A 25,271-nucleotide genomic window follows, 5' to 3' on the forward strand; every position below is an offset into this window, starting at 1 on the left:
TTCCCCCGCCCTGCGCGCGACTGCCGGCGGCCCCGCCCGCCGCGCCGAGGCGCCCTGCCGGAGGGGCGGGGCCGGCGCCGAGGGGGGAGGGGCGGGGCTTCCGCCGAGGGGCGGGGGCGGGGCCGAGGTGGGCGGGGCCGAGGAGGGGGGAACGGTTCCTCTGACGGGGCTGAGGGCGCGGCGCGAGCCGGCCCGCGGCGGCGGCGGCGGCGGGGGAGGGGGGAGGGGAACCGGCCCCGGGGCGGTGCCCGACGGCCCTAACGGCTGCGCCCGGCCCGGCCCGGTCCTGCCGGCAAGGGAGGACCCCCCTCCCCCGGCCCCCAAACCGGGAGAACCCCCTCATTGCCCGCTGCGGCCCTGCCCCCGCGCCAGGGCCTCAGAAACTGCCTCTTTCCTGGCTGGGAGGGGAAAGAAAAAAAAAAAATTCTATTTAGGGAGGTTTCCAGCCTAGTTTCTCCCTCGCTATTGAGGTCAGGGACTGAGGAGCTGGACAGGGGGGGGGGAAAAAAAAAAAGCGCAGGAGATTTGGGTGAAACGACGGAACGAAATTAAACCGCTTGCCCTTTTCCAGCCTTTCCACCAAAATAGCAGCGCGGCCCGCGCTCACATTTTCCCCCTGCGGCGTGAACAGAGCAGCTTTTATGCCCCGGCAGCAGCCGCCCTCCCTCCCAGCCCTTCCGTTTGCGGGAGCCCGGCCTCTATTTTTAATAGTCTGAGCTCAACCCGAACGTCTCGTTCCCAGGGTGGGATGCGCTGGGGCTGCGGGATGCCCCGGGGCGGCACTCGCAGGCCCGGCTCCGCCACCTGGGACGAGCCTCCCTGTAATTCGTACCCAAATGTTGCCAGAAATGGATGGGGACCATGTGGTTATGGAGAGGGTGCTTGCTAGTAATAATAAAAGCCTCCTCTCTCCCTCTCCGGGCGCTTTACCGGCCGCCGGCCGGCGTAACCGGATGTCTTTAAGCAAATTTCATCTTTGAGTGCCCTTGAAACTTGCATCGGGAGCAGGAAAGACGGCGGCGGGCCCCTCTCCCGGTGCCGACGGGGCTGGGCGACCCAGCTGACAAAGTCCTTTCGCGCACGTTTCTGCAGCTTCCTTACAGCCCTTCGGGCGCAGCAGGCTCCCTCGCCGTCAGCGGCAGTCTCTTCCCTCCTTGTTTTCCAGATGCTCCAAGGAATCACTCTGATTCATGGGGTGGGACGGTCGAAATTAGAAATCCGTGTGTCATTGCAACCAAACCAGCAGTCGGGCAGGACCACACAGTCTAGCCCTGTCCAGGAACCTCAGTGAATAATCGCCTTTAAATTAATTGCAGCCTCTACCGCAAAGGACACGGTAGTCAGAACATGGGTGGGAGCGAGGGGATAACATCTCCTCCAAAGGAGACCGTCTCAGAAACGTCAGCTTTTTGGGGCTTTGCGTTCACTTTTGCCAGGCAGCAGAGTTGCACCAGTAGATGCAAATGTTAGCAGTAGATTAAGGGCCTGATAATAAGGGGTTTTATTGCAAGGCCATTGCATCATGCTGGCGGGGGAGAGTTGTTATCCTCCGCTGCGTCTTTAGTATCTCCTATGAATGAAATCGGTCGTTCAGCTCCTTTCCTGATAAATTTGCTCACATCCCAGAACTACCATCCTTCTGGTTTGCTTCGGCTCAGAGGCCACGAGCTAAGTCCTCGCCACTGGGACTGAGCAGCACCGGGGGGGGGGGGGGGGATAAGAAACGTCTCCCCTTAGCTATGGACTAGGCCTTGTTGTCGGTACCTCCCCATCCCCTTCTGCCAAAAGTTTCAAAATCACAGGGTTTTGTAAAAGCTGAACTATCGCTAAAGCCTGAGCTCCCCTAAACAAGGACTCGCCTACTTTTGAAAAGGTTTTTAATACAGAGAAATAGCTCTCCCACAGAGCCGCTAAAGGCAGGTGTATAGCAGCAAATTTGAGGTCTGCAAGGCACTCGGTGCTTTCTTACATTTTACCAGCAGTACAAATGAGCTGCCAGGGCCATTTCCACTCATTACCACTGAATTTCTTCTCTAATAAAAGAGTTCATGTGGTGTTGTCTTGCCAAGCAGTTAACAGCTAGTTTATTTCATTTATATCCAACTGCACCAGCTTTGTCTGTTTCTTAATATCTTTTAAGTTATTTTGCTTTTAGATAACATTTTCCTGGTTTCCAGCTGGCTCCTACTGAACCCCTCATCCTCCACATTCAAATTAAACCTCTTTCTCTAACCATGTTCAGTACAGTTTTGAATGCTGAAAGCTCTCAGTTGTTTCCTAGTCCTGTAACTGATGGTTGTGTTATTCTGAAAGATTTTTGCAACAATACTTAGAATTAATTTGCCCAAGCTTTACAAAATAAATTACCAATTCTTATAATAACCTATAAGGAAGTAAGTATTACTCACCTTTTACAGCTGTGAGAAATGAGTCAGAAAAGTTAAGTGATTTATTCAAAGTTAAATTTGCACTGAGTCAAGGAGTAAGAAGAAAGCAATTCTGGCCCCCCACCTGTGCTTAGATCAGGAGGTCACTCCCTCTATATTATTTTATGTTGTAGTGAAAAGGCTTGTTGCCATTTGGCACAACAGCAATGCAGCATATTATTGTTTCACTTCTCTAGTGCTTTTGGCCTTTATGCAGCAATTTTCCATCTTGAGCTTTCCAAGTGCTTTTGAAACTGAAGGCATCAGATGTTAAACATATCAAAGCGAACGCTCTCCTGCCCCAGCCCTTGCTGTGCACGTTTGGCCAGAGGAATTCGCTGCCACATTGACCCCAGGGTTCAAAAATGGCTCTTTATTTCCAAGGGGAATTTTGGAGGCGCTGGAGCAGCTCAGCACGCGGGTCATGTTGCAGCTCAGCGGGACTGCATGCCGTATGAACATCCCAGCTTTTAAGCACAGTGAAAATGCTTAGAGAAAAGAGATTGTTTAGAAAAGTTTGGAAGGCAGGATGCATCACAGCAGCATCTGGGACCATCGAGCAGTGGCTGCAGCTGGAAACGAGGTCCCGGCCGAACAGCCGGGTTCGTTATAGCAGTTTACAGCAATGGTGGATGAAGCCGGGAGAAGAACCTGCTCACAGACACCTATTAAAAGAAAGGCAGAAACAACAGTTCCTGGTTCAAAAATACCAGCATGCTCATTCCAGTGCTAATTTGGGTTCTTGGGCTCGTCTCCAGGCAGGGATGCTGCAGAAGTCCTTCCCTGGAGACTTGCTACAGCGGAAGAAAAGCAACCGCAGGCCGAGAGATCATGTGTCCCGGCTGCTCGGCTGCGACTGTCCCCTCTTCGGAGAGAAACCCCCCAAGCTCCGATTCCCCTAGCCTCCTGCCCAGGCGCGAAGCGAGATTTTGGGGTCTATCCATCATCTGATCTCTAGGACTGGAATATTTTATTATGTTGCTCTTGCTCATTTTACTACCCCTGCGTTTGTTTATGAAGCTCGTAAGCGGGTGTTAGCCCGCCAGATTTCCAGGGAGTGCGGGGGAAACCAAACTGCTGCTTGTGTCAGACTGTTTGCAGTTTGCTGTAACGCGCAACCAGCTGTCCCTAGATAGCTCATTTTCATCCCGGGGCGAATGCCAAATTTTAGCATTGACTGCAGGCTCCCCGAGCGGGTCCACCAGCCACCGAAGCGAACAGCTGAGGACTGGCAGCAGGGTGCAGAATGGGATCCAGCGGTAACATCTGCCCCTGGTGAAAATACAGTGGAAACCAGCTCTCTTCCGCGGGCAGGCGGGCTGCGGAGCGGACGCCCGAGCACAGGAACGGAGGCCGCATCCCGTATCTTTATGCGGGAGGTTGATTGCATCCCCCAATTTCTGGGTCCCTCCTCTTTTGCACAGTCCAACTAACACCCTGGCGAGCCCAGAGGTTAAAGAGCTACGTGTTTCTAGGAAATTTGAATCGAGAGCTTTCGGTGGCAGGAACTGCAGGTTAGAGTCGTTTACCAGTCGAGGCGCTTTCGGCGCAATAGCAGGCTTGTTTCTGGTTACCGGCATCTGGTTCTTCCCCCGGGGAGCCGGACGGTAATTAATGAGTTTTGTGGCTAAGCGTTTGGACGCGGCCTCTCGCGGCGCCCGAGGAGCGCGGAGGCAGACAAAGCCCGCGTTGTCTGCCCGTTCCCCCGGGCTGCGCCGGCTCCCCGAAATTAAGGCACGGTGGGGGCAGCTTTGCAGGAAAGCTGACCCAGGCAGGGTTTTCACCTCGCTTCCTTTAGCGCAGCTGAAACACTGAGCAAGTCAAACCGCTTGGCACCTCCGCTCCTTTGGAGGTGATACGCAAGGAGGGGAAGAGGAAAACTGGCTCGACGGCCCGCTCGTACAACGCGAGTAACTGAACGCCCGGCTCTCCTCTTTCAGCAGCAGGCTGTTGCCATGGCCCTTGCAGCGCGTTTCTTACTGCCCTGTTTTTAAAACTCAGATATCGGCCCATGCTGACGAGTCTGGGCCTTTCCCATAGCGTTAACATCCCCCGGTGGGAAATGTATTCAAAGATTTCAGCTTCAGCCTTTGTAGAAAGGGAGCTGCAAAGGACCGCGAGCTGGAGATCAGCCCTGCCCTAAGCTGGCAGCCGAGTCCTCTGGCTGGGATCACCTTCTGGGACGCATCCCTTGCGTTGTTCTAGTTTTAAAAGTTAGTCGGAAAAAAAGACACCGTTTCCCCTGCCTGTCTAAAGAAAATCCATCTTTCCCCACCCCTTCTCACACATACGGGTTGCCCGAAAGGGAACAGATTAAGATCATTGGCTGTTTTCTTGTAAATCGAGTCTCTGCGAGATCCAGAGAGCTGCGATGATAAAGTGCTTTGGTTAAAAACACTAAACTAACTGTTTTTTCCAAAGTAAGGAAAAATATCAAGTTTGCCTGGCTTTGGGTGCTTTTGAGTTTCAGACAGGCCGAAGGGATCAACCTGGCGAGGTCGGCGCTGGGCTGTGGCGGCCTTGCGGTGGGGCAACCTTCTTTGGCCGGACACGGCCTGGGCGACAGGGTAGGTCCCGGATCCTCAGGCCGGAGGGAGGATTTTTAGGATTTTCCACCCGCCCCTCACAGCTTGTTCCCGGCTGCCGGGGCGAGAGGGAAGCAATTCCCCGCTCCAGCCAGGCAGCGACGTCCCATGCAGCGGCCGATCCGGTCAAGCCAAGCGATGCGCCAGCGCTCCCCGCTTCCCCACCGCAAGCCGAACGTCTGCTACGGGCCTCGAACCTGAGCTAGGTGCTGACGCGACCATTAATGGTCTTTCCATCACCTAAGGAGAGCAGGGTGCCCGGAGCCCTGCGAGGGGCCACGAATCACCCGAACGCCTGCGGGAGCAGGGCCACGGCTCCTGCGGGGCGAAGGCTCCCAGGGAGGGTCGGACTTTTCCGTGATGACGATGAATTTGGATGGTGGATAAGTCATTCGTCGCCCCATCGATGCGCCCCACGTTTTTTCACCTGGGTTTTCACCCCAGAGGTCTCTTCCCCTGCCTTTCCCGCCTGCTCCCGCGGGGGATCCCGTGGGCAGGGATCACCCACGGGCGCTCGGAGCTGTGGGTGCTGCGCGACGGCCTCGCGGGAGGCGTTATCAGCAATTGCAGCTCCAAAAGTCCCAATTTCTGCCGGGCCGGGGGGGGAACGGAGCCAACAAAACACGTCCTGCAAAGCGGCATGTCGCCCAGCGCCGGCTCTGCGAGGGGTTCGCGCCTCCCCGCCGCTCGCGAGTCGACGGGGTGAAGCTTTTCGCCGCAGAGGAGGTATCCAAATTCCTCCAAGTGGCTCTTTGGGCAAAGTCCACATCTGCTATTAATCACGTTTAGCAGAAGGCACAAAGCAAAAGCCCACCAGAGCGCCGGCCTGCTCCGGACTCGCGCCGTAAGGGCCCAGCTGACTCAAGCGGCGACATGACGAATGTGCGTTTTATTTCCTCCCGTCTGAGTCACGGTGGAAGGAGCCAGGTTTCTTTGCGAAGGACTCAAGAAAGAAGAGAGGAAATGTGGTCAGAACAGCCAAGAGCTCCCGGTTCTGCTCGGACTTGGAAATAATCTTTACGATAAAATTATTTGCATTGCAGCAGCTCCTACAGCCCTAGCAACTCAATAAACACTCTAACAAACTCCTCCACCTTCTTTAAACCTCGTAGACGCAACAGGGCCGAGGCTGTGACATGCCCAAAGCCCCGACAGGCCGCAGCAGGACGAGGGGGTTGCACTTAAACCTCCCGAGTCCCTGCTTAAAAGCTCCCAGAAAGAGCCAGCGCTCATCGCAGAGGAGCCGCGTCGGCCCTGTGACGGACATGCCACTAATCCCGCAGGCAGAACCGGCGCGAGGATTTCCCAAATCCTCCCTCCCCGAGCGCCCGTGATTTGCAGCACACGCTCTACCTGCTCAGGCTGAAATTCTGGTATTTCTGAACACCGGGAATTTGCTTCTGCAATTTTAATAATCACCTCTTCAGCCCCGTGGTTTTGCTGCGTACCCCTGGCCGCAAGGCGCGCTTCGGGCTCCTGTGAAACCGTGATAAAGCCCAACGCCAGGGCCCAAAACGGGGCAGACACGCGAGGGCGCCCGCAGGGATTCTTCCCCCTATAAGTCTTTTGCATCCGTCCCCACCTCGAATCGCAGGATTTCTTGGTGCTCTGCGTTGCTTCGCAGCGAGCGCTGGTGGAAGCCGGAGCCGAGCGGCAGTGTGCAAACATCACTGCCCCGGCGGTTAAAACACGGAGCGCTTCCCTAAACCCTTCGTAATTAGATGCATAAGAGGGTTTTTCCGATTCAGTTTTCTTTTAATCTTTTAGCGCATATTCAGGGCATGCAAATGAGCAATTAGCAGGGCTGCATCTGGGACGTCGCTTAAATTCAGCCGACGCACCGGCTGCTCATTAATCCCGGAGACGTGCGTTTCCAGACGATAAACCCAAAGCCAGCAGAGCAAACGCCGGCGCGGCGCCCGTCCCCGGAGGTCAGGGCAGCTCAGCCGGGCAGCGCTCACCGCCCCAAGGCTGCTCGCGGCGACGCCAGCCCTGCGGCACAGCGACCGGGGGCTCCCCGGACACCCTGGCAAAAGGCCCCGTTTTGCAAGGCAAGGTCCCCCCCCGCCGCACCACCTGCCTCGGCCTCATGCTGTTAGCCCAGCGCGACGCTGGAGACGCCGGGCTCGGGCTCGAAGGAGGCAGGTACCGTTCACAAGAGCATTAGCTGCAGGCAGGCACAAGGGGGTTGCTCCTGGCGCAGCCCTGCGGTCGCCTCCTCCGTGGCCAAAGGAGTCTCGGGTACAGGAGGATGACAGCAATCATGCGAGCGTTGCCTTGCCTTTCACCAATATGCGTCTTCATTGCACCCCCCCAAGGAATGCTGACCCCAATTTTAAGCTGAAAATTGCTTATTTTAGCAGTGGGGAAACTGAGGCAGGGAGCGACTGAGTGAGTTGCCCAGCTCCGGGCAGCGCAGGGTCCGGCTCCCCATCTCGGCACCAACCTCCTCGCCCTCCTCCCCCCTAAAGAGGAACGAGAACGGTGCCGAACGACAACCGGAGCAACGTTTGCTGCAGGTTTCCGAGCTGCAGCCGGGGAGGAAGGAGGCAGCGGCTGGAGAGAGGCCAAGGCCCCGGCCGCAGCGCTGCCAACCTTGAGCCAAGGTGCTCGCGGCCGCAGCGCGATGCGGGCGAACGACATAGCCAAGCCTCGAAGCTGGAGCGCAGCCATTGCGGCTACCGCAGCCCCGGCCAGCGGCTCCACAGCAATAAACGGGCTGTCTCGTAAAGCACGTGAATTGCTGCGTTTTCACACAACAACCTTCTGTTATCTCCGTCCTGTGCGAGCGAGGTGTCCGCTCTCCTTGCCTGGAAAGAGGAGCCCAAGCTGCAAGCGGAGGCTGCTTCCTTCAGGAGCTGCGAGAGCGGCTCCCGGCGTCCTCTGGCATAAATAATAGAAGGGTTCATTCACGTACTTGCCATAGATTAAGGATAAATAAATACATACCGGCTCAGCTCTGTTTTGCCAGGCATGCACTTAATGTAATTTTTCTTCCCAGTCTCCTTGCGCTGGTGCATGTGGACTCGCAAGGTTTTAATAACCTGCAGAGGAGCCAAACCGTTTCTGTCTCATTAAAAAAACATCATCGCGGTGACAAAGGTAATTTTGTTCGTGTCCGCAGTCGCATCCACTCGCTGAACTAACGCGCAGCTGCCAGGGAGGCTGCTGGCTTTCCCTGGGGCTGAACCCCTGCTGCAGAGGGGAAGCAGGTGGGGCTTGTTCATGAAAAGGCTCTAAATTTCTCATGGCAGCTCCGCTAACTTGTCACCCATCACCTTTCGAGGCAGAAAGCCAGTTATTTTTAAAACCTAAACGAGGAATTACGACCAGCCGTTGCCCCCAGCCAAATACCCTTCCTTGAGCTTTCCAAGCGCAGCCGCGTGCCTGGAGCCGGGGACATTCATTTCTCGGCCCGGGACGCACGTGGGCACGGGCCAAGGGTGGGAGAGACCCCGGGGAAGGACCTGCCTCGGCCAACAAGCGACGCGGGAGCTTTCGTGCGCCTGGCGGCACAAGCCGAAACACCTCTCCAAACGGGGCCGTTCCCGCGCTGACACCAGCAGCCCAAACTCCTCTGTTTCTGTGTGGCCACGAGGATTCGCATGCACCGGGGAGCTGCCCCTCGGCCGAACGCAAAGGTTTTGCAGAGGGATTGAATGATCCCGGGGACCTGGACAACCCGGGAAGAGCAACACGGGAGGCCGGAGCATCTGCTGGAGATCGTCCTTCGGTTCGCTGCAAGCACCTCCTAGGCGCCCTGGTTTTACTACCTTAATGCAACAGCCAAACCCGTCGCCCCCCAGCCAAACCACGCTGCCGCCCGTAGCTCCGGGGAGGCTCGCGGCCGCGTGGCCCTCGGCGCTGCCGAGACGTTGTTCTGCGCGACGCGGCCCCGGCGCCCCGCACAAAGGCGCCATTGACCGCGCGGGCAGCGGGTGCCTCGGGCGCGCTGCCCGGGGGCGGCCGCATCCTGCCTCCGTAGCCGAGGAAGGACTCGGCCGGCCCTGGCATCCCCGCTGCTGCTTAACTCGTTACACCCCAGGCCAAGGCATGGACGGGGGGATTAAAAACGACGCCTGCCCCTGCAGACCGTGCAGCCTCTCGCGGGCCTGGCCGAGAGGCCGGTTCCCACGTGGGATCCCCGAAAGACGGATCCTGGCTGAGAAACACCAGTCTGGAGGAATATGAGCTCCTGAGATAATTACACCTCGTGATTAAAACACCTCGTGTCAACAACTCAGCACCCTCCTGCCCTCTGCACCGGATCCCCCTTACCCGGGTGCCGGGGAGCGGCGCCCGAGCCGGATCCCGAACGCGCAGCCGGCAGCCTTTTCCCTGCAGCACTGGTTTCTGGATCATCCGAAACAATCTCGGCGGAAAACAAAAACAAAACGTTGCTGAAGGAACGGGCGCATGTGGCACTGGGCGGCTGCTGCCCTGAGTCACTGTGTCCTCTAATCCCAGCTTCACCCAACCAAATTAGGAAGCAAAAACGCCCGACTCGCCTGCCCCGGGAATCCCTCACCTCCCATTATAAAATCCGACACTCCCAGCTAAGGAAGCACTTTCAGCGCGTTCCCCCTCCTCGGCACGTTCTGGCTGCCTCTCTGCAACAGCCCTTTGCTACTCAAGCAGCCACCTCGGGGCTGGGTAAGGCACCAGCAAACCTCGCAGGAAAACCGTCGCAGCTTGTGTTTTTATGTAAAGAACAGGGGGAAAAAAAGCTCCTCTCCAAAAGCACTGTTAGCTTTGCGCCAAACTGGTCGTTCACTCCTAAACAAGTTTTCAGTTTATCCCCAGACTGGTGAAACACTAGGAACCCCACCTGCAGATGAGAAGCGAAGATACCTATTGTAATTAACTGGCCCACTAGACACCACGCCAGAGTTGGCATTGCTATTCCAAGCGTAGAAACTACCCTCATGGATTAGGCTGTCTCCATCTAATCTCCGATCTTGTCTCCAGCAGCAGCCAGCCCCAGGTGCCCCGGAGAAAGGTGTAGGAAACTCCTCAAAGCAGAAGTCCTTAGGCTTGGGCTCCAGCAGGAGGATGAGCAGTCCTGGTTTTATCTTGCTCAAGAAAGGATGGGTGGAACCAAACATCAGTGTTTCTTATTAGCATGCCTGAATTAATTTAAATCCCTAACTTTAATCATGGTTTAAATTAGCAGACAGGAAGCATCTTTTCAAATAAATCAATTTTATCCTGTTTTGCATGTGTAGCTTCATTTTTCACGAGGAAGATAATTGGCCTAAGGAAAACGAGAGCTGCAGGGAAGGTACACAGCCAGCCCAGAGCTGGACTGCAAATGTGGACTCTAGGCGAGCGTGTGCGAGAGGTACCAAACAAAAAGTGGGAGCCAAGTTTCCCCCTTTGAAGTAGGAACAATGTTCCAATTAAGACAGAATAATACACATCCGGGCTGACTAATTAGAAGAAAAACTCACTTTCTACTTTTTCAGAGAGGGGAAGGACTGCTGCTCACAGAAGGCCAAATGAGAAAGCCTCAAGCAGCAGGTAATGTTCTCCTTTAAAGACAACAGCTCATGGATTCCCCAAACTGAATCCCTCTTCTCTGAAGCACCCTCAGCTGCTCAATCCATAGAGCACATACACAAGGGTCTGAGTTATCTACAGAACGCTCCCCTTCCATTAGCTTCCTTCACCCAACCCCGTGATGGGGCCCCAACTTGTTAATAATAAATCCACAGTGAATAGGTCCAGGAGCTCCTCTTGAACTAAATCAGATCACCTCCAGCTGTGTATTGGTTGTTCTTCCACCGTAAGGTCAATGAAAAACATCACCCCACCAGGTCATCTTTCCAAGCTTTAATCCATGCATGGACTTCAGCATATAAAGGACTTGCCCATACATTTGCATGCTGATTGCCTCCAAGCAACCAGGTAAGCAAAGATGAGTCATCAGAAGTGGACCAAAAGTTTTGCTAAGTACGATCAACGTAGCTCAGCTTCACTCTTACTAGAAGGTAATCCTACTGAGCCAAGTCAGAACAAAACCTGAATCAGAGAGAAGTCGAACTTGGTTATTTAAACCAGAAATTGAAATAAAGACAGTGTTACCTGTTAAACAGTTTATGCATTACATATTCAAAAGAATGTAATACAGGGGGAAAGAGAGGCAACATTCCTGCTGTACTTTAAACATCTGACTATGATTTCTGAAACACAAAGAGTTCAGATAAGAGCTACTGTTACAGGACATCATCTACCTCCACCCACTGCGGTAGGGAACAACCCAATTCCTCTTGCTTCATGCTATAGCAGAATGGAAACAAGCAGTTATAGCCTCTTCGAACTCATTCTAGAAAAGCTGCAGCAAGAAGTCTGAAAGTCAAACAGTTGATTAAGTCTGGAAATATGCAACTACCTACACCATTGTTGTCAAATCTGAGCATTTTTTTTTTAAATGCATACCTTCACCGTAGTTTATTACAATGTCTGAGACCTTACCAAGAGGAAAAATTAAAACAACTATCAGAAAGTTCTGTAAATATGACAGGTTAAAAAAATGAACGTGTTAAATAGGGAAACAAAAGTGCTATCCAGCAATGTGAAGAAACGTGGAAAGGCACCTGGGAAGACAACACTGAGGAGTGGCAGTTCCCCCTTGCCTGCCACAAGATCTCTACTACTGTTTTAGACTCAGGGCTCACCAACAACATCAAGTATTATTGTTTATACTGTTAGTACCTTGCTGGATGCTTATTTGGAATTAAACAGTGGAGATGTTTAAACACGCAATCCAAAGTTTCACGAGTGCATGATCCTGTGCTAAAAGTGGTCACGTGACAGCCGAACTGAAAAAGCTCAATCAAAATACAGTTCAATGCCTCGCTGAAAACCGTCCTTTCAATAGCACTTTTTATAACAAAACATACATAAAAGCAGGTTTGATGTTTGAGGAATGAAGAACCAGCAGAGTGCAGAAAAGCACACGATGCTTAAGCTGCTGCTCCAACTTAGTGTCCCTTCCATCACAGCCTACATCAGCCTGCTCCTCCAGGTCTGGGCCTCTGCTTGGAGGATTAATTTGTGTCGGACAACATGGAGCTGAATAAGTATGAGCTTTAATGTGCAGAATTGTGCAGTTACGGCTCCGAGCACAGAACTCTGCCTTGGTGCAGTTATATATCATTCAGATTACATCACCCTTCAGAGTAGACATTTTTCAAACCAATAATAGAACAGTCCTTGTCCTGAACATTAAGGCAATTAATTAGTTTCAGGCTATAAAACTGCAGTGGTGAAGCTCAGGAAGCTGGTCTGCACAAAATTCACTAGGCAAATTTCCAAAAATCACACAAGTGGAAAAATTTAATGGTCCAACAGTGAGTTACTATAAACTTCAAACTATTGCGCACACACCTGCTATTGTCACATCTGCTGACGTAACAAATACATCTTTCTTTACTACGAACTACTGATATTAAACTCCCAGTGACTCACTTCATCCTTACATTCAACTCCTGTGGAATCCTTTTCATCTTAATTACACAGTTCAATTAAACTTGATTCTTTTTGTGTGCAGTTAGATATAGTTGTTTCAGCAAGTCAATTATACAAACCCATTTATCTGTCATTTCAGGAAGGCAGCCTTGATTAACAAGCAAACACAGAGCATTAGCAGATTCAGAACAAACAGAGCAAGCAAGATTCATGCACCACACGTTCTGCCACGTTGTACAAGGCATCCTACAGGGTTACTTTCTGAGCTAGAGCCACATAACTGCAAATGAAAGGGTTGAGGAACAGAGATAAAAGGTTAACCAAGAAGATTGAGTGGTGAACTCAGACATCTTTGACTTTGGATGATCCGATCTCAGAATTACAGATGATCAAGAGAGGAATTCAATGATGCAAGTCAACAGTTCACCAGGACAAAATTCCACAGCACAGACACTAACGGCTATCATCCAAGCTGAATGATTGTGTACTGAAAATCTATACAATCATATTCAAAGCAGAAAGAAATAATGCAACAACTCAAGAGAAAGATAAAGGAAAAGTAGAAAAGGCAGAATTCAATGAACAACTGCTTGCTATCCCTTGACTAGTATTTGGATGCAATGTGAGATATAAGTAGGAAGAAATTAAAATATTAAACTAAACCAGATATGGAGGAGGAATTCTTCTTGAAGAGCATATTTACTTTTTCTTTTCAAACCTAAACATTTCTTTATTGATAGAAGCTACAAAAAGAAAAAAGAAAAAAGGTAGAGAGGCAGGACCCCTAACAACAGAAGCTACAAAGGGGAAAAAAAATAGGGGAGAGGAGAGGCACCTAATAAAGTTTTGTGAAGTTCTGGCCTTCTTTCCTAACCTGTCCAAAATCAACAGCGAAGTTCTTTTTCAAAATGCAGTGACAGATGTAGGAGACGAAAAATAGGAACAAGTAGAGATAAGCAGTCAGGATTGAAAATACTTAAAGTACTTCTACTACTCCAAAGATCAAGAGACACACAGAGGTCACAAAAAAACAGATAAAATGAGGCAGACTGTAAAGAACAAAGCATTAACTCCTTGTGCAGGCTGCATATGTACAGCCTTTTAAGACTGAATTTCACAGACAATCATTTGCGGTGGCAGGGAACATCACAGGGAAAAAAAAAATGAATGAGGCACTGAGATTAGCATAACATTTTGGTCAGGTTCTCTAGTTTCATAAGCACCAAATTCACTCAGATGTACTTTTTAAAATGTGTTTGTCCAGAAAGTTCTTGGAGTTTATTATACACATACTTAATAACAGGTGGTACTCAACATTAAGTGTTGGTGAACTAAGATTACAAGCACTTTAGCATACAATGTATACTTAGGCTAAAAAAACCAAAAGATTCAGCATAAAAGGAAGTGCAGAAGAAAGCAACTTTATAGATATCCCTTCCATCAAGTAGCTACATAACACCTGTTTTATATTAAAACCCTACACGATGTCAAGTAAAAGGACTGATCAAATATCTACACTTAATTCTGAACATCACATCTACTTCAGATGCAGGACAAATTTTCAAAAGCACATTTCATTCTTCCTTCCCGAGGAGTCTTAGACTCTTCAGAAGTGATTTGATTTCAGAACCACAACTTGAATTTTTGGAAAATCTGACAGCAGCAATCCAGTAAGTTTCAAATACAACTGAAAAAGGCAGTGTGCCAACAGGATTCTTTAGATGGGCATTTAAACCAGTGTTCACATGAGCAAAGCTAGCTAAGTTAATGCAAACTTCCCATTTAAGAGTCAGACATTTTAGCAGGACCTTGAAGCATTCTACTTGCTATGGCAAGCAATTTTAACAGGCAATTTATTTATTTATTTTTATTTAACTTATCCATCCTAACAGCGTGCTGGCCAGGTAGATTGTTTTACTCTTGCTTTGCAAGAACACCAATCCAGACACAACAGGAACATCACTGAATTAACTAAGGGCTATTTCCGCTACCAGTAGGACAGCTAAAAACAAAAGCCCCACTTTTTGAAAAGCCAGCATATTGGATCAAACGATTTTTCATATCTGCGTATTTGATAACCCTGTACAAAAGAAAACTGATTAGCAAATGTAAATGTTCATATAAAAATAGCCAACATCTCTTTAAATTTAGAAATTTATTTTGTTTAATCCACAAGCTTTATATAGCTTTAGTTAAAAAAACAAAAACAAAAAACAGTGAAAACATGACAATATCCAAAGTTCAGGTTCCTCAAACTTTCAAAGACCACATCTCTGAAAGTTGCTTATACCATTCAGAAGAACCGCAACGAGACAAGATTTATGAATGGGGCAACGACATCTCACAAACAAAATTTATGTAACTGAAGGAATTTTTCTGGGACTGCTGATCATGGAAACTGCCCTTTAAAAAAAGAACATAAAAATACAAATGAAATTCCAGTGTTCCAAATCAACATGTTACATCAATATAAACCCACAGTGTCCTGGTAAACAACATGCTTTCATTTATGTACCATTCTAAATTGCTATTCTTGATTCACTTTAATGGAGACTATACAGGCAACAGTAGAAAGCATTAAAATATATATACTTCCTTGGTAACTCTGCAGTGGTTTTACTCCTGGGCAAGCTTACAAACCACAAAGGTTAGTAGCATAATGTAAGTGGGTACAAAAGTAGTCAAATGAGACCCTCACAAATTATTCTAAAGGTTTTGGTGAATTTTAAAGAAACTAGGGAATTGATGGCCATGTTTAAAACCTTCAAAAAAAATTCCTACTGCTTCTAAAAAGTCTCACTCTAAATGAAATTGTGTTGACTGTCAATGAAAGAATGTCACTAGTACACTGTGGACACCTTTTGTAATGTAAATCCATGCCCTTTGTACATGGTGAACCTCAACCTAGCAATTATTACAACAAATGTTATATTCTAAAGCTCAAACACATTTAGCAATTTGAAATTGAATTCTGAGTACAAACCAAATAAAATGTACATTATATCAAAGGTTTCAGCCTAAGATGGTGGTGACACTTGCGCCTTCCTCATTGACCTCAGTGCCTTCTCTCGCAGGTGTTTTTCTAGATCATCCAGGTTGTCTTCTGCTTCACTTTCTGTCTCCTTAAAATAAAGATAAAGCATTTCTTCAAACACTGAAAGACAGGCCGGGCTGTAGCCCTCCAATACTTCAACTCAACAAGTAAAATCATGGGACACTAAATGGCACTTCTGAAGTAAGACTATTATTTAGAACATAAAGAGCACACGCTGTGAACATTAATCTCCATCCATTTTCATATATTGCACTCACAAGTAAAATGTAGGAAAAGACATACACCAAACCCCTACCTTTTTGGGTTCTGTCTCTGCCTCCTGGTCTTCCTGTGTTGAGGTGGTATCTGCTGCAGCCACAGCAGCAGCTGCTGCAGCTGCTGCAGCCTTCTCCTTCTTATGTTTTTTGTGTTTCTTGTGCTTTTTATCCTTTTTATGCTTCTTATCCTTCTTTTTCTTCTTCTTCTTCCCACCACCTTCTTGATCTGAATTCTGTAATGGAAACAATTCAATAGATATTACACCTCATTTCTGAGACTTAAGATTTTGTTAAAACAAGCCTGCAACCAAACTGGGGAATTCAGGTTGACCGAGCAACATGCAAAGCTCAGTAAACTCAAGACAGTTTTTAGAATGGGCAAAAGTCACATTTCCAATCAAAAACTGCAAAAGCAATCCTAGAAGAGGGATATTCTAATGCACCGCAGTGGAGCACCTCAGAACACAATAGCATGCAAACCCGATATGCTGGCCACAGCAATGCACGCAAATCTTTTCCTAGAAATTAATACTGCAGGTGGAGTTTAACTCCCCAAAACACTCCTCTGGTAAAGAATGGAAGTGCCCTTAGTCAACACATTCAAAGAATGGAAAAGGACACCAGATAATCTCTTCTTTTCCTATGAGGAATACCCCCGAGTTTAAAACCTTCTCACTTTGTAGACCATGGAACTCATTTTAAGTGAAGCATACTTGTTAAGTAATCCCAGAAACTTCATGAAATGGGAGAGTCGTCTTCCACAGGTCAGAATGTTTATATTACAGCACTCTTTTCAGACTTGTAAATATTAAACTTGAAACATCTTTATTGCAAATTGTTTTCAAGATTTTTTTAAACTAGAAAACATCACTCCAAGAATTTTTTTTTTTGGCATGTGAATAAGCTTAGAGCTGTTCAGCAAACAAGTCTTGATGAAAATAAGTTGCCATATAACCCGAAACAGTTCTACTATTATTAACAAAAAAATACCCTTGCAGGTGATGGGCTCTGAGTTGGACTTTTAGCCTTTTTTGCAGGTGACCAGTTTGCAGAAGGTGAACGAGACCGAGTAGGAGATGGAGGTCCTTGATGTTTTTTCGGTGCTGGCTCAGGTGATCCTGAGGCAGATCTTGATGAAGACACCCGTCTTGCAGATCGCGGACTTGGCGTGGAAGCCCTTAAAAACAGAAAAGCCACACTTAGATACTAGTGTTAGAGATTTAAGAGACAAAACAAGAAGTTAAAGAGTGACAAAAACCAAACATGCTTATTTATAACTTGGCTAAGCTGCCACTTAAAATGATTAGTTATTGTGTTGGCATACACTACAAAGGGCAAAACAATCTAATGCCATCGTGGATCAGCAATGCAAAAGGATATTGCAACGTGATAGCTTGTAAAAGGACAATACCATTGTTGTTCAGGAATGACTGCTCCCTTTCTTCAGATGTGACTAATTTATAAGCACATTAAAACTGAGAGAACAGCATTGCTATTTTACCATCCAATGAAGAGAGAGTGCAAGACATTACATTCAGCTACATTCGCTATTGTTTTCACCTGCTCAGTCCCAGTGCTTTTCTGTGCTCTTAAAGGACCCCTCAAACTCTATATAAAGCCTCTCTAAAGCTTCTCCCCAGGTTGCACTTTGTAAGATTGGAAGCACCTATTAAAAAAAGCTTCAGAAAATGCATGTTAGAAGTTGGCTGTGTGAAGGTGGAAGCTGAACAGAGCCACCAGTGCTTGAGCAACATTGAGACATACAAGCACCACTTTAGTTTGATCCCCTAACTATTCCTGTTACACCAAAAACCAAAACAAAAAAAACCCAAAAGAAACAAGATTATTATTATTATTTTTTACTTTGTCTTCTTAGGTTCTGGTGTCCTTGACACCCTCCGGATGGGTCTAGTGCTTGGAGATGGAGACTGTCTTCTCTGAGGTGAAGCTGAAGCTCCTCTTCGCAGTGGCGGTGGGCTTGCAGAGGTATGAGAAGCTCTAGGCCGAGGTGAAGGTGAATGCCTTTTGTTTTGTGGCGGCGAACGTGCTTCCCGATTAGACCTACTGGGAGGAGACCCCTTCCTGTGCTTGGAAGATACCGAAGGTGAACGCCTCTTAGCAGCTGGAGAGCTCCTTTGTTTTGGCGGTGGTGAATGGGAGACTCTGCGTTTTGACTGTGGAGAAGGTGATGCCCTTCGTTTAGGAGGGGGAAGAGGAGACGTTGTTCTTCTCTTAGGAGGTGGAGAAGGAGAATATCGTCTCTGTATCGGTGGAGAATATCTTCTTGGAGAGGGTGAGCGTCTGCGTGGGGGTGGTGATGGAGACCTAGAAAGGTAACAAAAGTTCAGATGTCACAGGTGTGAATTACTTGCAAGTGCCTTGCAATTTGCCCAGAGAGGAAGAGAATTACAAGAGCGTTTCTCTAAAAATTCTTTAAAACCTTATTTGATAGCAAACTTTTTGGAAAATAAGCTAAATGGGTGTACTATATCCAGGCCACACACCTGCCACAGAAAATAAAGAGATCTCACTACCAAAACTACACTCCCCTCAATAAGTCGCAAATCAAGGAACAGGTCTCCTAAATTATGGCATTTATTTTTGCATGTAATGGAAGTCAGCCAAACCAGAAGCAACTATTTTATGGCAAAATGCAATACAGTACCTTCGACGAGGTAATGAAGGCGACCGCCGCCGCCTTGGAGGAGGGGCAGGTGAAGGAGAGCGTCGTCGCCTGGCTGGTGGGGGCGATGGACTTCTCCTCCGCCTACTAAAGAGACATAGGAATTAGTCAGAAAAGCTGTAATTGAGTCATAAGGGGTTTTTTTCTTTTATTCTTGCTTTCTCTATGCCAATTATTCCTGTTCATGCACTTCTTCAAAATGAAATTCTATCAGAACTACTAATGGAAAAGTTACATCCAAGTCTATCTCTAAAAAGCATGAGAATTTTCAGAGCCCACTACACCAGAGTTGGAGACAATTTCTCAATCTGCTTAACCTGATGGATTTGCAACCTGCAGACAAAAAGGAAGCCCCATTCTCTCCCATATTTTTCTCATTTCTGCCATCTCCCTTGCACTGAATCTAGTGATCACCTAATGAGTCAGATGTGCTCACTGATCTGAAAGATGACTAATCAAAAAAAATAAAGAAAAAAAGTTGTCATCATGCAATAACATGACTGCTAGATCCAACACAAGGGAGGGACTGGGAATGCCCAGCTGTGTCAGGGAGAAAAGCACTTTCAGCAGCAGCCTCAAGCAGAATCAGATTAAGCATACTGTGAAACTGTACTCTTGGAAACAGCTTTATCTACAGATCTGAAATCTAAGATGACTTACCATTTCCTGAAATGCTGAGAAAAATCAGAGTTGGTGCTAACTGCTGCTATTTGGATTCAAGTTATTCACAAAATGAGCCATTCTGCTCTCAGATAGGTTTACGGACTTCTGGGAGGGGAAACTTTGATCAAACACTTTCATGGAGTTATGGAGAGAGGGAAATAAGTACTTTGTAAAGAAAATTTTTTTTTAAGCAATTCAAATAAATAATGTGGAAAAAGGACAAAAACAACAGTAATGAAAGAGTCAAAGTCAAGGCAGCACAGCTTCGTGGGAGGGGAAGCAGACAGCTCATCTAAATAACAAGCTACCTAAGATTTAACTCCAAATACCCTGGCTGCTGTTTTCCAAGGCAGGGAGTTACACTTTCTATAGATAAGAGTTTGCCCCAAAAGACAACACTCGTATACGATCTGAAAAAATACCAGTCTTAAAATGTCATTGTTGCCCTAATTAAACACTTCGCAATGATGTTAAACATTTAGACTAGGACGAAGCACTTAAGGCTTTATGCAGAAGGCAATAGGTGAATTTATTATTCTGTAAACAGCTGAAAGTATCTCCACATTCTAGGCTGCTTTGTATGCAACTGTTTGGCAAGCAACAAGATCCAGAATGATAATGGTCTACATTTTAAGATGCAGTCACACTTCATATGAATCAGATTTCGTATGCTGCAACAATATTCTAGCTAGGCCTCAATTACAGATTACTCACATGGGACATTACATCAGATTAATAAATTCATCATACACCCAGCTTCTTGCACTTTCCTATATTCTGGACTCAGTACAGAGCACACAGTTTCACAAATAAGTGTTACAAATACTGCCTACATAACGTAAGGGGAAAAAAGTTCTTATTCAGTGCCCATGTCTGCTACTAGTTCCAAACACTTAAAGGATGGAGGAAGGAGACTTCCTGAAATTCCAATTATCTGTGACACAGAGTATCAAGATCTTTATTAACTGTTGCAGGTCTAGGGAAGGGTTTTAGCCAAAACATCAATGGCAACAAGAATACAGAGTGGTGCTCACCTATCTTTCAAATCTGTGTATATGAAATAAGAAAAACCCTGGAAGAATACAAATGCATTGTTGTTTTAAGGCAACAACAGGCAGCATGTTACTGGCCATTATACACTTACTTGAAGTAGTGATTAACAAGAGACATAGGGCAGGTGTTTCTTTTGTTGCTGGATTTTTTTTTTGGCCAGTGAAGTGGCCCAGATCCCAGGCATTAAGAGAATAGTCTGAATTTCCCTCATCTTACTACTTTGAGTGTGCAAGTCCAAAGCAGAAAAGACAGCAAGTACTTATCCATGACAAAAGAAATAAGAGCCTTTCTAAATGGTCTTCTATATACAAATCCTAGTTTAACAGATTAATTTCTAACCAACCTTTTCACCACTGGTGATTGCCACCTCTTTTCCATCTGCATCCTGATAGCAGTGGAGGAAAAAACAAAGTGTAAAAAATTCTATTTGCCATATATTTGAGGCAAAAATGAACATGCTCAAATAAAATTCAAAGTAATTCTCAACAAACGAGCATAACAAGAATGCAATATCGAAACAGACAAAAGGTCCATCTAGCCCAGCATCCTATTTATGGCAGCCAGCAGTAGATGCTTCAGGAAAACATAAGAGGCAGAGCTGGTACCAAAAACCCCCTCAACAACAACAACAAAACAAGAACAAAAACAAAAAACCAAAAATCCCTGATTTATCCTGGTGGCTTCCAGAGACCTACAATTTAAAGAGAATCATATGAACTTTCGCACAAGTTTATTAGGAGTCTCTACTATGAACTAAGTATTACAGTCCAGAACACATGGAAATCCATAGCTTCACTAGAACTTGAAGGAAATCCTGCCATGTCAATATAGAGGAAGCTTGCTATAACCAGCATCAAGATCCTCATTTTCATTTCTAGGATAAAGTTTGGAGAAAAAGAATTTTTTCTGTTTGTGCAGTTCTGGGCTAACTGGACCAAACTTATTCTGTTGGGGATCTGCTGACAGTTACACAGCACAAAAACAAACAACATTAACTAAATTCAATTATATAAAAAAATGCATCAGTTATGCACAGCTTAAGAAGAAATTACCGAGGGGAAGATTCCTTCTGTCGTTTTCGTGGAGAAGGCGATGGACTACGTGAATGTGAATGGCGTCGGCGCCTACCAACTTCCCCATTCTTCACATTGGATCTTTTAGGTCGTTCCTCTTCAGATGAAGATGATGAACCAGAATCTGCAAGTACAGAAGAATTAACCCCTGAAAAATTCCCATGGCACTGTTATGCAGTTACTGATACAGTTATATTGCTGTTTAAACTACTAACCTCCCCCACTCCCACAAAAGAAAAAGCCTCTATTTAAAAGTAGTTCAAACAATGTAACTAAAAATGTTTGTTGAAGTGAAGTGATAAGTAAATATTTACCTCCAAACTTCATCCACTAGAACTGGGTAGCAACCTAACTGTCCACATAAAATTTGACTAGCCAGGCAATTTAAAAGGTAAACTGCAGTCACATATGGAAATGTTAAGTTGACAACAACCCAGGCCAAACCCACGTTAATTTACCAAACTCAACCATACAAGAGTCCAAAATATTAGGAAATAACCTACAGCAACAACAGATTAAGTACACCCCAGTAAACAATATTTTTACATGATGTAAGGGTTTAAAAGTGCAACTTTTAAAGATGAAAACCCATTAACAAAGACTTACTATAGCCTTTAAAAATTCTGCTTTCTTCCTCAAAGCAGTGCGAGTAATAATTAAGAATGACTTCTTTATGTAAGAGTGGTAAATCTGTAATTAAGTTTACAATAGCACTGTAGACTACACAAAATTTTAATCAAAATTGAACTTCATCAGTGCAACAAGTATCAAATGTTAAATACAATACAGTTTTAGGAAACGTATGTTATCCATACCAGATGAGGACTGCTGATTCTGCCTTCTGTACTGACGCCTCTGTTGCACAGAATCTGCTGCAGCCATTTTACCTCCTTTATCTTCTTCTGAGAAAGTACATACACATACAGAGTATTTAAAACTAAGGATACAAATTTGCTTTATTCAGACAGAAGTGAATCAATATTTCAGTGGATCAAGCACACTTTTTCTTACATCTTAAGTTAACGTTCAATTCAGATTATGCATTTCGGCTGGGATTTTTTCAAGAAAGTTTAAATTAAAATATTTGAGACAATGTGAATGATTCTACTTCTAAAAATTCTTGCTTTCAATACCAGTTTGAAAATGGGGTTGACAAAGTATTTACCACCACCTTTTATTGTCATGCATCTTTCATCAAAAAAAAACAAAACAAAACAACAACAACAAAAAAAATCCACTACCACCAAACACCACACACCCCAAAAATCTATTTGTAAATAGAGCTGTACCTGATTCAGACAGTTCTGCTTTCCTTGGTTTTGGTGCTGGCGAAGGAGATTCTCTTTTTTCAGTACTCTTATGTTTGGTTGCTAAAAGACAAAGTCAAATCAGCTTTTTTGTAACTTAGCTGCAATTTCTTACATTCCTGTATGATTTTCAGTCTCTACAGTTTGTACGGGCAATCTTTTTTTTTTTTTTTGGGGGGGGGGGGCGGGCAATCTTTTTTTTTGGGGGGGGGGGCGGGAAGAACAGCACAAAATGATAAAGCTGCTGAAAGACAAATTAATATTTGATTACCTGATGCTCTGCCAGGAGAAACAGAGCCACGGCTTTTTCTTGCACGATTTGACTGCTGGGGTGTTGGAGACCTACGTGGTTTTGGAGGTGGACTTGCTGGTGGGGATGGTCTGTGCCTTCGCCTAGGAGGACTTGCAGAAGGAGACAGTCTACGTGTTTTACGAGGAGGACTGGACACAGTTCTTTTAGGTGGTTTCTTTGGTGGTGATCGGGAACGCGAGGAAGAGGAGGAAGAGCTGCTGCCAGATAAAGATGCTGATGACCGTCGCCTCCTGCAAATCAAATAAAACATTAGATTCTGACTAGCCAGTTTAGGAAATGTTTGAGCATGAACACTGAGAACTGCACTCATTTGCAAGCACATCTATAGGGCCACATACAAGAGCACTTCCAAAACATGGTGGACAGCCTTCAACACTTGTTTTGTAGAAGAGGAGATTAACAATCAGTCTTTCACAGTTATTTTTTAGACAGTGAGCAACAAATTGTTAGTGTTACCTTTGCTTGCTTTCTGTCAATCTACAGACTATGACTAAGCTTTTTTCCTGGGAGAAATTAGTTTTCTTTTGGCTTGCTAGCTTTTGGATGGTTAAGAGAATTCTCCATGTTAGCGCATGTGATTTAATGACCTCCAAAGAGGCCATTTAAGAGTTTAGTGTGCAAGAACACTAAAAAAAGTTTTTACACCAGGAGGCAAAAAAAAAAATTCAGACAACTTAACAACTCTGAATGAATCTGTTTTTATATGTTTTCGTTTTAGACTTTCATTTTTACTTCATAATTTTTAAAAGGTAGGGCCTCTAGAATTCTGCGGCAAAATTTGTGGCAAGTTCTGTTGCAATTGTGTACCTGCAGAATCCACCTTTGGCTGCAGAATTCCTGAGAACCTGGAAAAAAGAAACCCTACCTTGAGTGAGATAAACATTTGCTGAAAGGGAGTTCTTGTACATCTTGCAACATATACGTTTGATACTCTTCACAGTTTTCCCAATAACTGTGTTAAATGAACATCTTTACAAACTCAAAAAATAATCATCATCTTGTTATAAAAAAAGCTTCAACAAAGGAAGCATCACTTTATTCTCTTCCTATTACGACTAATGTCCATTTTGACATTGCCTTCAGTACATAATTTGCTATTCAATGCAATAACTCAGAGCTTTGCTACAAGAACAATTGCTTAAGCTGGCAAAAGTGTAACCTCAACACCAGACACCAGACTTGAAAACAGTTTAAATGATTATTTTTTATTAAAAGATCAAGAGGAAGAAATAAGTTTTAAGTCAAAATGATAATCTCCTTTAACTATACATGATGGAACAGTAAGTCTTAACTTAAAATTTCCAACAAGTCAAATCCAGAGTAACTTACTCTCATTTTTTCCCCTGTAGGGAACAACACAACACTGAAAGCTTAAGCAAAAAACATCAAAAAACATCATGTCAATCTATGCTGGGAGCTATCCAGGAGCATTTGAGTTACAGTTCTGAAACCGCCACTTTTCAAAAAGGAAGACAAAATTCTCATGACTATTTCAACTCAAAAGACTTTGTTTCACAGCTACTAGAATGGTTCCCTCTACACACTTTTGAAATATGATACTGCAATTTTACACCACTCAACTCATAACTGATGGTATTGAGACATAAGATGAACAAGGTAATTTTCATAACATTCATTCCTCACAACTACTGTTCCCTTCAGTTTTCAAATTTTAATTTTTCCAAACGTATAAAAAAAAGGAATCTTACCGCCTCACAGGGGATCTGCTTCTTCTGTGTCTGGGTGGGGGAGGCATTCGTCTCGGAGGACTCCTCCTCCTTGGAGATGGTCGTCGTCTTGGGCTTGGTCGCCTTCTAGGGGAGTAAGACCTGTCACAATCAGAAATTCAAATGAAAAGCAACTATCTAATTTTCCACAGATTTGAGGTAATTTATCCTCAGGGAACTGAGTTTAAAGTTGCTTTGCTCCAAGTGCATTACCTTAAAGTAGCATTTAGATTGCAGTGAAGTGTGGTACGTTTAGCCACAATCAAGAGGGTTTAAGTCTACCAAACCAACACCTTTCTACTAGGTAGTAAAATATTAAACAAAAAACAAATAAAAACCTTACAGCATCCAGCATCTTCAGCATCAAATCTACTGCCTAAAGAAAACTATGTAATTCCCACTATCTAACAACTTCCCCAGCCAGTGTTAGTCACAGTGAGCATTTTCTCATGAACTAATAGGAGGAAAACATGCTTATTCATTGAACGTGCCCTTCTCATTTGGCCTAAAACAGTCATCCCTAAAATGTTCACTAACTTAACTGAAAACATTACATTAAATGGCTGCTTCGAAAGAAAACATTCAAATCTCAATCTTCACAATCAAGATTAATTAAAATCCCACCTTGACCGTGATCTATGACGCCTTCTTGGTCTAGA

General features: G+C 45.8%; 1 protein-coding gene across 11 annotated transcripts in view; it reads right to left on the minus strand.

Moving 5' to 3' along the window:
- Positions 1-14,621: 14,621 nt before the first annotated feature.
- The window catches only part of SRRM1 (serine and arginine repetitive matrix 1), a 19,220-nt gene continuing 8,570 nt past the window's right edge, over positions 14,622-25,271 (minus strand). For 5 of the 11 annotated variants that reach the window (XM_067311718.1, XM_067311713.1, XM_067311721.1 and 2 more), the window contains 12 exons: positions 25,237-25,271; positions 24,595-24,714; positions 22,844-23,115; positions 22,555-22,635; positions 22,081-22,167; positions 21,245-21,389; positions 20,536-20,577; positions 18,459-18,563; positions 17,657-18,118; positions 16,784-16,970; positions 15,832-16,026; positions 14,622-15,603 (listed from right to left, as the gene is read on the minus strand). The exon at positions 25,237-25,271 is cut by the window's right edge and continues 169 nt beyond it. In XM_067311718.1, the coding sequence (XP_067167819.1) occupies positions 15,499-15,603; positions 15,832-16,026; positions 16,784-16,970; positions 17,657-18,118; positions 18,459-18,563; positions 20,536-20,577; positions 21,245-21,389; positions 22,081-22,167; positions 22,555-22,635; positions 22,844-23,115; positions 24,595-24,714; positions 25,237-25,271 (1,836 nt within the window). In that variant the 3' untranslated portion in view covers positions 14,622-15,498. The remainder of the gene's footprint in view (positions 15,604-15,831; positions 16,027-16,783; positions 16,971-17,656; positions 18,119-18,458; positions 18,564-20,535; positions 20,578-21,244; positions 21,390-22,080; positions 22,168-22,554; positions 22,636-22,843; positions 23,116-24,594; positions 24,715-25,236) is intronic. The other 6 variants (XM_067311715.1, XM_067311714.1, XM_067311717.1 and 3 more) reach the window with 6 other exon arrangements.

Source organism: Apteryx mantelli, chromosome 27 (genome assembly GCF_036417845.1).
Source record: "Apteryx mantelli isolate bAptMan1 chromosome 27, bAptMan1.hap1, whole genome shotgun sequence".
In the NCBI taxonomy this organism is placed as follows: domain Eukaryota; kingdom Metazoa; phylum Chordata; class Aves; order Apterygiformes; family Apterygidae; genus Apteryx; species Apteryx mantelli.